A 15107-nucleotide genomic window follows, 5' to 3' on the forward strand; every position below is an offset into this window, starting at 1 on the left:
TGCTGGCACCGAAGACGAGGACCCCCTGTCTCCAACGAAAAGGTAAAGTACAAGAATTGAGGTTTGAATTAGTCACGAATCTTTTATTCTTCTATGGAAATTTATTTCATTTCCTAAGTGCAGCATTGGTTTCCTCATTGGAAAAGGCTGCACTGACCGAGTGTGCAGTAGACTCGAGATAGAAACGGTTCGATTGGTATTGTATAAAATAAAGAACACAGAACTTGTGTGGGGCACAGGTATCGTTAGGTGACAGGGTCACTGGCACAACAGTTGGAGGTTGGTCAGATGACATTTTTGTGGTAAAGGCAGGGCCAAGCACTAACACATACACAGCACTCTATTACCCATTTCCCAGGGCCAATAGGCTTCGAGAAGTTGAAACTTGAAAATTTCAAAGGCACTGATTGGGGCAGAATGTAGATTAACACATCTGCAATTACACAACACTAACAGGCTTACATGCCAGGGATTTCGTATGGTGCAGTACTTCCGACAATTCATTCCAAATTTTGCTGATGCTTCTGCCCCTAGCACTAACCTCTTCCGAGGGAAGTGACCTTTTCGGTGCACTCCAGAGTGCAAGAGGGCATACGATCACCTCAAGGCAGTCCTAATTAGTCAGCCCGTTCTCCACACACCCGACTACGAATGACCTTTCTGCATGGCAGTTGATGCAAGCGACATCAGCATTGGGGTGGTCATGTTCCAAGAAAAGGACAAGGTTAGGCACCCAGTAGCCTACGATTCCAAGAAACTCAAACCAGCTGAGACAAGGTATAGCACTATAGAAAAAGAACTTCTGGGCATGATCTTGGCCATGAAGCAATTTGAGTCCTATCATGCCAATCACAAACTCCCATTGACCACATACAATGATCATAACCCCTTAGATATCTCACAACTTTCCAAAATCAGAATAAGCACCTGATGCTCGACCTCCAAGATTACAACTGGAGGATCGAACACATTAAAGGCACGGATAACAAGATCATGGATGTCCTTTCCAGGCATCTTAATTAATGACTGAAGTAATAACCTGTTACCCCACCCAGCGTAAAATGGCACTCCCTCCAGAGTGTAATGTCACGTTATGCCTGGTCGAATTATCACTCCTGAAAGCGCAAGATACTTCCTTCCTTGACTCTCTCCTTTCCTTGTAACTTAAATCCTGAGGCCCCAACTCGCAAATCCCATGTAATTACACACGAAGTTGTACACCATGTACTGAGATTCATGCTGTAAGGCATCCATGATGTTAGTGCTGCGTCTGGCACAGTGCTGCCACATACAAGTATTGTGGCATCGCCTAACTTAACTCCATGAGTACTTCCTTGCAATGCCTCATCAAGGCAAACTAACTGCATGACTTGGGATTCACGAAGCTAGCCTTATCATTTAGCGGATGACTAATTCTAGAAATTACTTCAGAGATAGTGCTCTAACCCTATTTGATATTGTTACTCTGATTCATGATATAATAAATCACCAAATACATATATCTTAAATTTTATCTAATGTTGACGTAAAATAACTGCAAGTTAAATTTGATGAATTAATTTCCAGCAGCTCAGTACTCTGCGATAACAGGTTTTATTAGTGATGAAGTATAATTTGCAATTTATTGACTAGCAGATTTAAAATTTTCAGAAGTTAGTGACATTAAAAGGAGAAGTAAAGAGAGATTCAAGGTGCGGAATGTCAACTTGGTTGGGGAGGTGTAACGAGGGAAACCTCTTCTAAGCCACCTCGCCCTCTAAGTCTTGCAATAACGTGCAGTATAGCCCTCATAAACTTGATTTGCTTTTATTTTTGGGGGGAAAACAAGTACAGTAACATTAATAACACCACTGACTAACAAAGGCAGGTTGTGGGAAAATATCGCCCCTTCCTAAAGAAATCTCTCATTCCTCCCCCCCATTTGGTAATCTTTTAATCCTCTTTCTTAACCTAGTGACTGCTCGAGATCTTTCTTCCAGGTAATGCCTTCTGGAGACCAAATCCTTGCTGGAGGTTCAGACGAGCCAGTGAAGGAGACTAATCCAAAAGAGAAAGCAGCTGGGCCCTTAGCAACTGGGCACCATGTGGCCAGTGGCCTGCCACATGGTACGGGATACATAGAAAATGGGATGCCAAGCGATTAGACAATGCCATCTGGAAGGAAGAGGGAAATAACCCACCGAGGTCTTAAAGGCAGCGTACAAGAGGCACTTCCTCAGAAACGCCCATCAGCAGAATCCATACACTTGCCCCTTTTCACCCTGCTCCCTTAGAGCCTTGACACTTCCCACGTGGCTGCTTTGGAGCCTCAGTCTTTTTACAGTGCAAGCCCATTAAAGTACAAGTGAGGTTTTGAATCAGTCACGAATATTATATTCTTCTATGGAAATTTATTTAATTTCCTAAGCGCGATTTTCCACAGAGACCTGACTTATTTAGTGCAGTAATTAAATGTACAAAATTAACACGTGTTTTACCAGTGCTTAGAATCAAGTTGCTTTGCCACCTTCCATGCATCCCTTGATTCTCCTAAATTGCGCTACCCAATTTTGTAAGTAACCGAATACGTTCTCGATTGCAGATGGAGTGGCTACCTTTGGAATCAACTGTTCACGCTGTGCTTGTGCCGTGGTCCTAACCACTGCCCCTCACCCAACAGTGTTCTTTGAAGTGGATTTTTCCCCAAATCTGTTATTCGTTGATTTGTTGTAAATTTAGTTCGACAGGCCTCTGTTTTTACCTATCTGTTTGAATTTCCCCATTCTTCTGATTTACTTGTTAATTGTAAATATAAGTGATTTTTAAGTGACCCTCAGTGGTTATCTGCAATTTTCCCTGTTGAAGTAAGGCCCTCAGCTAGACTTTATATTTGTGCTTTACCTGAATCGGCTCCTTCAGTCAGGTTTGAGTTTCCATGGTAAGTTCCACACGTCCCCAGTGCAAAACTTTAATAATATATTGTGATTACTAACACTATCTATCAGTCCTTCGTCAATGGCTTGGAAATAAAGTTGAAACCAGTCTGGATCTACACCAAGTCTCTTACTTTTTAACTTTTTCACCTGTGGTAATCGTGATAACAAATCACATGTTAAAGTGATTATAATTATATATATATATATATATATATATATATATATATATATATATATATATATATATATATATATATATATATATAGTGCAACAAAGGAAACTTCTATTCAAGCAACCTCACCTGTTTTACCACAATAACATAACCGAGAATACAATTCATTCAAGTTATTTCTTAAATAGAAAGAACTGTGGGTTTCATTCCCCCCTTTCATCAATTCTCTCCTCCATTTCCCAGATGGTTAATCCTAATCTCTCTCTCTCTCTGTCTCTCTCTCTCTCTCTCTCTCTCTCTCTCTCTCTGTTCAAAATGACTGCCTGAGGGCCTTAATTCTAGGTGTGGCCTTCAAAGATGCCCCTACCTGGATGCCAAGGCGTAATTCCCAAGCTTATAAATGGACCATGCAACAGCAGTCACAGAGAGAAGTGCTCAGAACTCCACCAAGGACAGATGTCCTTACCTTTGCCTGTCCCTTGTAAACCCCACGAGTTCGACCCCGCGATTCGAACCGGTATACTTTTTTCGTGGCATATTTAATTCCCTCCTTCAGCATCGGCGCTGCTATTGGATGAGGGCATCGTCATCTTGACGAAGGTAATGTACCGGAATAAGGTTTCTTAGTCAGTCATGATCCCGTTATTCCTCTGCCTGATCTATTTTCTATTTCCATTGTGCGATCACCGTCAGTAATTTGTGATGGAGCATCAAGTGTTAACGTAATTATGCATTTACTTTTGAACTGAGTTATTTGGCACCATTTGTGCATTCCCTCAATTCTCTTTGAGCATCTTACTGTTCATGCGAATGACCGTCTTGCATGTCTTGTGGATCGGCCCTGGCTGTGGAACCACTCTCGGCTCTATCCTATGTGCAGTGGCCTTACGCCACCCATTAATCTACCCCTCTGCGATGTTCCTGTTATGAAGTCGTTATCGGCGTAGAATATGTCTCCTGTGTAGGATTCATTCATTTAGCAGGCCCTTATTATTACCTGCACAGTAATTCGTCATTCTTCTGATCTGTGTTTATTATGTAAATATAATTAATTAAGAGAACACTTGAGTTTACGTAATCTTCCCTCACATGAAGAAGGCCCTAAGCACAGTATTTCCCTTGATTTATTCATATACGGAGTTGCCTTAATCAGTCTATTTAGTCAGACGTTTTAATAAAATACAGTAGATTTCTTGGTAATGTAAAGAACTCCCGGTATTCATCAGAACCATGTAGGTATCAAAGGCAAATACGTAGAAATATATACATACATATATATATATATATATATATATATATATATATATATATATATATATATACATACATACATACATACATACATACATACATACATACATACATACATACATATATATATATATATATATATATATATATATATATATATATATATATATATATATATAAACACACACACAGTACAAGGAGACAAGGGAGACTTCTTATGGCAGTTTAACATCGATTTATTAGCGACGTTTCTGGGCCCTGCCTCATTATCACAGCTGTAAAGAGACGAATACATATCAAATATAATAAAAGGCTCATCCTAAATTCACAAACAAACATTTATGATAAAATCCACGAGACACAAAATGCTAAGAAAATTACGATCTCGAGCAAAGGGAAGAAGACGGGGGAGTGAAGTGACTAGAAGGGAAAGCGAAAGGTCCCAAGAAAATGACGGTCATGCCAGGTAAAGAAAGAAAGAGGGGTAGCAGTAGTTGGATGTTTAGTTTTGAAACTACCGTTTTTATGAAAAGCGATTCGAAGACATCAAGCTGTTGAGAGGAAGACGCCCGCGTAAGGATTTTAAAAATGTTTATACTCTATATTAAATTTGCATTTGTTCGTATGTTCCCGAATACTCGAGAATTCTGGTGATGACATCTGGACACCTGTTCGATAACTCAGCCCCCTGTGGCTATCTATGCGGAGCTTAAGAAGCCTTCGAGGGGCACCCCCATAATTTCCCAAAGTGCATTTGGGACATGAAAATAAAGAGGCCGCATTAAATGTCAAAAGTGGGGGGGAGGGGGTTCAGTTTGTCCTTGTATCTAAAAAAAGTACCCAATAGCTGATGGATGTGTTATGGTTAATTGATATTCTAAGGCCGGACAATGTTCTCGTATTAGTTTTTAAGTTAAAACTGCATAAGCTGTACAAATTTGTGCCTATGCCGGTGAACGTTTTTTTTTATATATATATAAAAACTGAGGTGTAAAACTTCTGTTACGTGATACTTCTGTCCAAAAGAGAGACCTTATCATCTTTTCCGTAATCGATTGTAAACTTGATATTAGCAAAATGTAAAAAGGAAGCAGCCCTGTCTCTGTCCCTAAAACGAATAAACGTATCATCATCGTAACGGCAGTAAAAAAAAGAGGATGATTAGCCAGAGAGCAATCGTCCAGCAACTGCTCCTCAGGTTCACATATATATAACGATATATTGGCAAAGCCCGGGCCTAAAGGACTGGCCATAGCCATGCCATCACGTTGTACATAAGATTTGCCATTAAACCTTTGTTTCGCAGTTTTTTTTTTTTTTTTACTATACATGCATTTAGTGTTTTTAGGATGAGTCTTTTTATTATATTATTGTTGTTCGTCTCTTTACAGCTGTAAAAGCGGCGCATCGAAGACAGAGACAGACATACAGAAAATCTCGAGACTTTCACAAACCAGCATTACCTATCCCAGACAGAATCAAGAGTCTGAACCAAACGGTCCAATAAGAGGGAGGAGAATAGGAGATGGCGAGAGAAGGGAGTAAGGAAAGAAATCAATTTTCGACAGAAACAGAGGTCTGCGATTCTCTCAACTCATCCACACATATTCACAACACTACTGTTTATCCATCACCAACTTCTCGGGCCACTCCGTCCCTGTTTGTTCCCCTTCCCCATCGTCAGTTTCATTCCCCAACACCTCCTCCTCCCCTCCCTTCCCCTCCCCTCTCCTCTCCTCCTCACCTCCTACTCGCCCACACTGAACAAGCGAGTCCCCGTGTCATGTGTGCCGACGGATTCATTTGTAAATTCTTTTGATCAGAGGCGAGCGGTGTCGAAGATTCAATTATGTGCTGCGCTGCCTCCGCCACGAGACGACGGCCTGATGGCTCAGGGCTGTGGGATGAAGATGATGAGAGAGAGAGAGAGAGAGAGAGAGAGAGAGAGAGAGAGAGAGAATGACTGAATAAGAGGAATCCTTGAAGACAGACAATAAAGTCAATTTTAAAAATTTACAATGACAGGGGTATTGTATATCGATAATTTGCTAAAATCCAGAAGCTTGAAAAACGAAAAAGATGAAAATACTGGAGAGATAGCGAAAAACAGTTTTGCCCTTGTCCTAGGTGAGGGAAAACAGGGGAAAATGAACATTAAATGTAGTCTTCATTGTTAGGGTGAGATATCCACGGTGGATGCTGTAGATAACTTAAGGGATTCGCTAATCATAAAGAAAAATTCAGCTGGAGTACCTTGAGGTTCAGGTCACGAATCAGGAAAATTTCTAAGAATTTTTGAAAGCCAGTTTTCTTGTGTCAAAATAGTAATATATATATATATATATATATATATATATATATATATATATATATATATATATATATATATATATATATATACATATATATACAGGTACGTTGTGCGTATTTTGGTAAAGCAAATCTTCAACGTTTCTACCGTCAGTTATAACCAGACAGCATTCACAAAAACCACACAAAGACTTACAAGATAACGGAATGAGGCACTAGGCCCCAAAGACTCGGCAAACCCAGCGGTGTAACCACGGGTATGAAGTAACTACTGTATATAACAAAGCAACATGTCAAGAGGTTCAGTACAAAAGAATGAGAGAGAGAGAGAGAGAGAGAGAGAGAGAGAGAGAGAGAGAGAGAGAGAGAGAGAGAGAGAACGATTTCGTCGAAGGGCGAGGGTGCTCAAATTTTTCGGCATTTATTCGGGCCTGCGGGGAAAAATGAAGGTAATCGTTATGGAGGACCTCCTGTTTGGAGTAGCGTTGGAGGGTTGGGGGGAGAGAGGCAAAGAAACATATACAGAGAGAGAGAGAGAGAGAGAGAGAGAGAGAGAGAGAGAGAGAGAGAGAGAGAGAGAGAGTTAATTGACCCGGAAGGGCAGAAATGTAATGAATGGGGAGAGAGCTGAATGGAAAATAAAAGTTTGTGAATATTTTACAACTCGACATACTTGACAAATGTCTATCACGGTTTCGCAAAATAAATTTTTTTGGCCATTTCACAGTACATGATTATCAATTTATAAAACAGAACACAAGAAAAATTGAAAGCATTAAATTCGTTTTTTCTCTTACTCGACTCTATCCTCAGCAGAGAATACATACATAAATCACCGCAGGGGCATTTATACAAATCCAAGTATATGCGGACTCGCTGGAGTGAAGATCTGTGCATTAGCTGGAGTGAAGATCTGTGCATTGTCTCTCTCTCTCTCTCTCTCTCTCTCTCTCTCTCTCTTATGCAGCTGGTGCTATCAGCGGATAAGATGGCAACTTTGCCTCAGAGAGGATCTGAGAGCCACAGATGCGTTTCGTGCTGTAAATGAAGGTTTCTCTCACATCGCAATATATCTGCACGAGAGCTGCTTTTTCCGGACAGTGCTCCTTGGTGGCATCATCTTAAAGTTGGCTGTTAGTCTCCTAAGCTACTGTCCTAATCATCCCAGCATTTTAGACTTGGTGAGGCCCACACTACTCTCTTTGACAAGTGTGTTTACATAAACACATTATGTCGGGTTTTCCTCAACGGATGGTATACGGTGGTATTTTCACATATCTTACTACCAGAAGGATGGGTGGTGGAGATTTTGACGTCTTTTATAATGACCTTATTTTCTTTTTGGGCCATCATAATTTTGATTTTGTATTAAAGGGGTCCCTTCCTTTCATTATTGCTGTTGGTTTATTCAACATTCACCTGGCTGCTATACCACTGGTACATAATCTTTTTTGCGACTCCTCAGAGGTACTGTGCATGTGTTGTTGGGCAATATGCTGAAGTTTTATGGACAGCGGCCCTACTGTTGCAGTGACAGATTCACGGTAGATGTTGGGGCCCTCGCTGAAGCCTCTGAGATAGTGCCCTCCATTTGTGTCCTTCACATAGATTGAGGTTTTAGTGTCACTGCCACAGTAGTTACAGAGGGTATCAATGAAAGGAAAGCTAGTTGCTGCTGCTTCTCTCTGCTATACACCAAAAACAAGATGTCACTTGAAAAGCATCCTTGAAGAGTAAGGATGCCTGTTAAGCAATCATACGAAGATATTGTCAAAATAACAGTTGTATATGATGGGGCATCCTTCCCCAGAAGACATCTTCTTCAAAACAACAGTTGTATATGATGGGACATCCTTCCCCAGAAGACATCTTCTTCAACACACTTCATGAAGACCTTCATAAAAATGAAACCTAAGGGGAAGCTCACTGCAATACCATCAATCTGCCAGTACATTATGCCCCTGGGGCATTTTAAGGGGGCTGCCTTCATGTTGATGTCAAGAAGGGCTTCTTTACCTCCATCAGCATGTTTATGGGAGGAGTGGTCTCATCATTATATACCTTCATCAGTTTGTTTTGAAAGTTCTGTTAAAAAGAGGAGTAATGTTGAGTGATGCTTTATTGAAGTCAGAGCTCAGATGATGATGTGTCGGGAGTGGATGAATGGCGTCAGGATATCTGCCAACTTCTTTGTTAGGTCGGGGTGGGCTACTATACAGTGGAGGGGTTGTCCATCTTATGGGTTTTCACATTCTCCAAATGAATAGCCCAGGTCAAAGGCTCCCACTATATTCAGGAGTCTTATGGCATCCTGATGAGTACTGACCACTATAACTTGTGAGCTTGTCACTTATATCATCTAAAGGATTCTGGGGATCTTAAATTTAGTCTCATAGAATGGTATCTATCCTTGCTAAGTAATCCTCCTTATGTAGGAAAACATAAGTAGGACTTTTGTTAGTGCTATATCAGGGTTGGAACAAGGTCCCTTGGTGGTATCAACATGTTGCTGTAGAAGTACATAGCTTTGGTAGTATCCTCTCATTTTTATGGATTTACCGAAGATGTCTTCCTGTGGGAAGGACCCAATATTAAAAACTTATCATTATGTTTCAGGTCAAGGCTATTACCCCAAAAGGGTCTTGAACTAAAATATCGTGCACCTTTAGAAAGGCTTGGACAGGATGCAGGGTTAAGTGCCAGGCTTAACTGTTCCTCAGGTCTCTTGTAGGGTTATCATCAGCCAAGGTGACATAGTCATCCTTTTGGTGTATCAGCTCGAGATTTGCTTCCACTAAAGTTTGTCAGCTTACAGAGATTCTTCCATATCAATACGCAGCTTGATCTCAGCATTGGTGGTTGGCCAGCAATAGGACAGGGAAACTTTCGATTTTGTTATCTCCTTCATTTTTCTCTTCTAGATGGCCACCAACTTTTCCTGAAGGTCTTGGAAACCACATGATGTCGCACTGTTTCTGTCTCTCTCTCCACCCCCCGGCACTCATGCACACTGTACCACTGCTGTATTGAATGCACTTTCACGCTCAGACAACACCTTTGTCCATTCCATAACTTCCAAACCACTCAGGTGACTAAAAACCTCTGATCCAACTTTACATATTAACTTTTTTACTATATATATATATATATATATATATATATATATATATATATATATATATATATATATATATATATATATATATATATATATACTTTTAATCTATATTTCTTACTTTTACCCCGTCTTACTTAACATATACTACTGAAGCAATTAAGATTATTATCTTTTGCTATTATCCACAATTAAATTTCATAATAGGAAGTTGGCTCAACAGTTCCTTCAACTTTTGCTTCTATAGACATTCTTCTTCTCTTTCGAACCTTTTCCAGAGACCCTGCTGCCTTCCCTGTTTTGATTCTATTTTGGCTTTCCAGTTTTCTCGTCATGCTATCATCAAGCCTATTTTCTCCCAAAACCTACATATTTTCGCAACAACACCCGCACTTCCATCTGTACTGGTACTGATTTCTCTACATTCTTGGCTTCTGTTCAAACCCAAGGCCCTACGCTTGCTAGCATTCACTTTCAGATTTCTCCTTTACTAACACAGCATCCTCCACTCCATGTTAATTTGCTGAATCATCAGCAAACCGCTACACTGCAGTCCATTTGTATTATCCCATAACTGCACCTTCATCCGTCCCTCTTCAACTTTCACACCAAAGGATTCATTCTCGTCTTCATATCTTACTGCAAGCATCTCTTTCACCATAAAAAAAACTTCTGGCTTCTCAAAACAAACTACCTTTCAAACATCCGCAATATCCTTCGCATTTTATGTACTAATCTATATAAGCCATCTAATTTTTTTTTTATTTATTCTAAAATTTCACACAACTGTTCCCTACCAAATGATATTACATCAAAAGACCCTCACCCTCGCCTAAATCCACACACTGCTCTCTCCCCATCATTGTTTTGGATATCTGTCTTTAATTTTGCAGTTTAAATCCCATCAAACACCTTCCATGGAATATTAATTCACTTCATGTATCTACAGCTGCGTATAAGATCCACCTTCCATTTTTTTTAAAGTTGTCACGAATACGATCCATGACAAAGGCTCTGTCTAAACACCCACTGCCTCATCCAAACCTACAGTATACTTCTCTTCTCAAATCAATATTTCTGTCATCTAGATTTCTCAATAAAAATTATATTAAACACCTTACCGACTAAACTAAGAAATTAAGTACCTCTGTGTCCATATAAATTTTAGTCATCTTTATCGTCCTTACCCTTACGAAAGGAGCAATACCCATCGAAAACACTTCCTTCATAAACCTTTTAATCATCCTTACATATCCTACAACACTAGTCAGCCACTCCCATCAACTCCAGGCACCTTCCATTATTCGCATTTCAAAAGCTCCCGTGATATCCTCATTACTCTCTTATTCAGGTATTCGGGTTTCCCTCTCTCCTATCCACATTCAGCAACTCTTCAAAAAGTTCATCCCATTAACACAGGACTGCATTCTCTTTGCACAACTTCTCTCTATCTATATTGTTTGGTCAAAGATCCACTGTCCTTTAAAAAATGTATTTGTTTGCTTTGCCATAAAAGAAATGCTTTCAAACAATCTACTCTTTTCCTACATGAAGTCTCTATATTATTTTCTACATTCTTACAAAATCACCAAAAGTAGCTCAGTGGATCAATTGGAACGAAAAGGCCATTAGCAAATCAATTTGATCAACCCAAGAGCGACCCAGAAAGAGTCCTCGTTACTGTAACATGCACAAACTAAATCAAGTCGGACAAGTGCATTTCTTCGCTTGTCTACGACAATGGGAAGAGCAAGCTCCAACGACAGTTGCAGTAAAGCAAAGTTACATCTCACCTTTAAGGGAGAGATAGTTTTCTTATGGGATCAAAATATAACACACATTTCCCATGATGTTAAGTATGAATCACTACAGCGTGAACGGAGTCTCTGCAATACTGATCAACTTCAGGATGAAACACAGAAAGAGGGTTTACAGATTTTTATGACCAAATAAAAACAATGAAAAAATATTAAAATGCCACAAAGGGAAAAAGGTTTATAAGTTTGAAAAGGAACTGTCCAAAGTTTGGCAGTAGAAATCGCAAATGTTATCAGGTTACCTCTTTATTTAGTTACATATTTCATTCACTGTCGAAGGTTTTTCAGAATGACAATATTAAACAAGGAAATCATTTCTTCCAGGAAAAAGCTGAATAAAGTAAGGTCTGTAAACGAATTAGATTTAATTTCAAGCTAATGTTTATGCAAAAACTTCTTTTACATAAACGTTAGTTGATTTTATACTAAGGTATACTCTTGAATACAATATCTTTTTAAATAATGTATCTGAATGAATGTGAGCATTTATGAGGTTCAAAGTATTCATCACATATCTCTGATTCATAGCCATCAACTAGCTATATACAGATGCTGAATCAATTTTTTTCCAAGATAATATGTGAATTCTTATACCTATTTCTTTTTTAAATGCTTGACTTATTTTTAATAAGAAAAATATACGGGTAACATCTGAAAATTCCTGAGTTATGTAAATTATCAATTAAATCCATCTTTTAGGGAAAACTAATAATATTAATATTTAGTGACAGATAATGAGCACTTTACATGGCTGGCTACCGGATGGTGATCCTTTTGACGTCACAGCACTTAGCCCTCAGAAGGTCATGCACCCCTCCCACACCACGGCTCTCCCCAGTCTCCCTGTAGAGGATCGAGCCGAGCCCTCAGAAGGTCCTGGACCCTACCACACCACGGCCCTCCCCAGTCTCCCTGTAGAGGATCGAGCCGAGCCCTCAGAAGGTCCTGGACCCTACCACACCACGGCCCTCCCCAGTCTCCTGTAGAGGATCGAGCCGAGCCCTCAGAAGGTCCTGGACCCTCCCACACCACGGCCCTCCCAGTCTCCCTGTAGAGGATCGAGCCGAGCCCTCAGAAGGTCCTGGACCCTACCACACCACGGCCCTCCCAGTCTCCCTGTAGAGGATCGAGCTGAGCCCTCAGAAGGTCCTGGACCCTCCCACACCACGGCTCTCCCCAGTCTCCTGTAGAGGATCGAGCCGAGCCCTCAGAAGGTCCTGGACCCTACCACACCACGGCCCTCCCCAGTCTCCCTGTAGAGGATCGAGCCGAGCCCTCAGAAGGTCCTGGACCCTACCACACCATGGCCCTCCCCAGCCTCCCTGTAGAGGATCGAGCCAAGCCCTCAGAAGGTCCTGGACCCTACCACACCATGGCACTCCCCAGTCTCCCTGTAGAGGATCGAGCCGAGCCCTCAGAAGATCCTGGACCCTCCCACACCACGGCCCTCCCCAGTCTCCCTGTAGAGGATCGAGCCGAGCCCTCAGAAGGTCCTGGACCCTACCACACCACGGCCCTCCCCAGTCTCCCTGTAGAGGATCGAGCCGAGCCCTCAGAAGGTCCTGGACCCTACCACACCACGGCCCTCCCCAGTCTCCCTGTAGAGGATCGAGCCGAGCCCTCAGAAGGTCCTGGACCCTACCACACCACGGCCCTCCCCAGTCTCCCTGTAGAGGATCGAGCCGAGCCCTCAGAAGGTCCTGGACCCTCCCACACCACGGCTCTCCCCAGTCTCCCTGTAGAGGATCGAGCCGAGCCCTCAGAAGGTCCTGGACCCTCCCACACCACGGCTCTCCCCAGTCTCCCTGTAGAGGATCGAGCCGAGCCCTCAGAAGGTCCTGGACCCTACCACACCACGGCCCTCCCCAGTCTCCCTGTAGAGGATCGAGCCGAGCCCTCAGAAGGTCCTGGACCCTACCACACCACGGCCCTCCCCAGTCTCCCTGTAGAGGATCGAGCCGAGCCCTCAGAAGGTCCTGGACCCTCCCACACCATGGCCCTCCCCAGTCTCCCTGTAGAGGATCGAGCCGAGCCCTCAGAAGGTCCTGGACCCTCCCACACCATGGCCCTCCCCAGTCTCCCTGTAGAGGATCGAGCCGAGCCCTCAGAAGGTCCTGGACCCTACCACACCACGGTCCTCCCCAGTCTCCCTGTAGAGGATCGAGCCGAGCCCTCAGAAGGTCCTGGACCCTCCCACACCATGGCTCTCCCCAGTCTCCCTGTAGAGGATCGACCCGAGCCCTCAGAAGGTCCTGGACCCTCCCACACCACAGCTCTCCCCAGTCTCCCTGTAGAGGATCGAGCCGAGCCCTCAGAAGGTCCTTGACCCTCCCCAGTCTACCTGTAGAGGATCGACCCGAGCCCTCAGAAGGTCCTTGACCCTCCCCAGTCTACCTGTAGAGGATCGACCCGAGCCCTCAGAAGGTTCTTGACCCTCCCCAGTCTACCTGTAGAGGATCGACCCGAGCCCTCAGAAGGTCCTTGACCCTCCCCAGTCTACCTGTAGAGGATCGACCCGAGCCCTCAGAAGGTTCTTGACCCTCCCCAGTCTACCTGTAGAGGATCGACCCGAGCCCTCAGAAGGTCCTTGACCCTCCCCAGTCTACCTGTAGAGGATCGACCCGAGCCCTCAGAAGGTCCTTGACCCTCCCCAGTCTACCTGTAGAGGATCGACCCGAGCCCTCAGAAGGTCCTTGACCCTCCCCAGGTACCTGTAGAGGATCGACCCGAGCCCTCAGAAGGTCCTTGACCCTCCCCAGTCTACCTGTAGAGGATCGACCCGAGCCCTCAGAAGGTCCTTGACCCTCCCCAGTCTACCTGTAGAGGATCGACCTGAGCCCTCAGAAGGTCCTTGACCCTCCCAGTCTACCTGTAGAGGATCGACCCGAGCCCTCAGAAGGTCCTTGACCCTCCCCAGGTACCTGTAGAGGATCGACCTGAGCCCTCAGAAGGTTCTTGACCCTCCCAGTCTACCTGTAGAGGATCGACCCGAGCCCTCAGAAGGTCCTTGACCCTCCCCAGGTACCTGTAGAGGATCGACCCGAGCCCTCAGAAGGTCCTTGACCCTCCCCAGTCTACCTGTAGAGGATCGACCCGAGCCCTCAGAAGGTCCTTGACCCTCCCCAGTCTACCTGTAGAGGATCGACCCGAGCCCTCAGAGGGTCCTTGACCCTCCCCAGTCTACCTGTAGAGGATCGACCCGAGCCCTCAGAAGGTCCTTGACCCTCCCCAGGTACCTGTAGAGGATCGACCGAGCCCTCAGAAGGTTCTTGACCCTCCCAGTCTACCTGTAGAGGATCGACCTGAGCCCTCAGAAGGTCCTTGACCCTCCCCAGGTACCTGTAGAGGATCGACACGAGCCCTCAGAAGGTCCTTGACCCTCCCCAGTCTACCTGTAGAGGATCGACCCGAGCCCTCAGAAGGTCCTTGACCCTCCCCAGTCTACCTGTAGAGGATCGACCCGAGCCCTCAGAAGGTCCTTGACCCTCCCCAGTCTACCTGTAGAGGATCGACCCTGAGCCCTCAG

At 43.6% G+C, this 15107-nt stretch overlaps 1 protein-coding gene across 1 annotated transcript; it reads left to right on the forward strand.

Annotated features, from left to right (window-relative positions):
* Positions 1–12884: 12884 nt before the first annotated feature.
* On the forward strand, positions 12885–13907 carry LOC136850347 (opioid growth factor receptor-like). Its single transcript, XM_067123969.1, has one exon. It carries the CDS (start codon positions 12885–12887, stop codon positions 13905–13907), a length of 1023 nt encoding a protein of 340 aa, XP_066980070.1.
* Positions 13908–15107: the final 1200 nt, after the last annotated feature.

The sequence above is a fragment of the Macrobrachium rosenbergii genome, chromosome 22 (genome assembly GCF_040412425.1).
Source record: "Macrobrachium rosenbergii isolate ZJJX-2024 chromosome 22, ASM4041242v1, whole genome shotgun sequence".
Lineage (NCBI taxonomy): Eukaryota > Metazoa > Arthropoda > Malacostraca > Decapoda > Palaemonidae > Macrobrachium > Macrobrachium rosenbergii.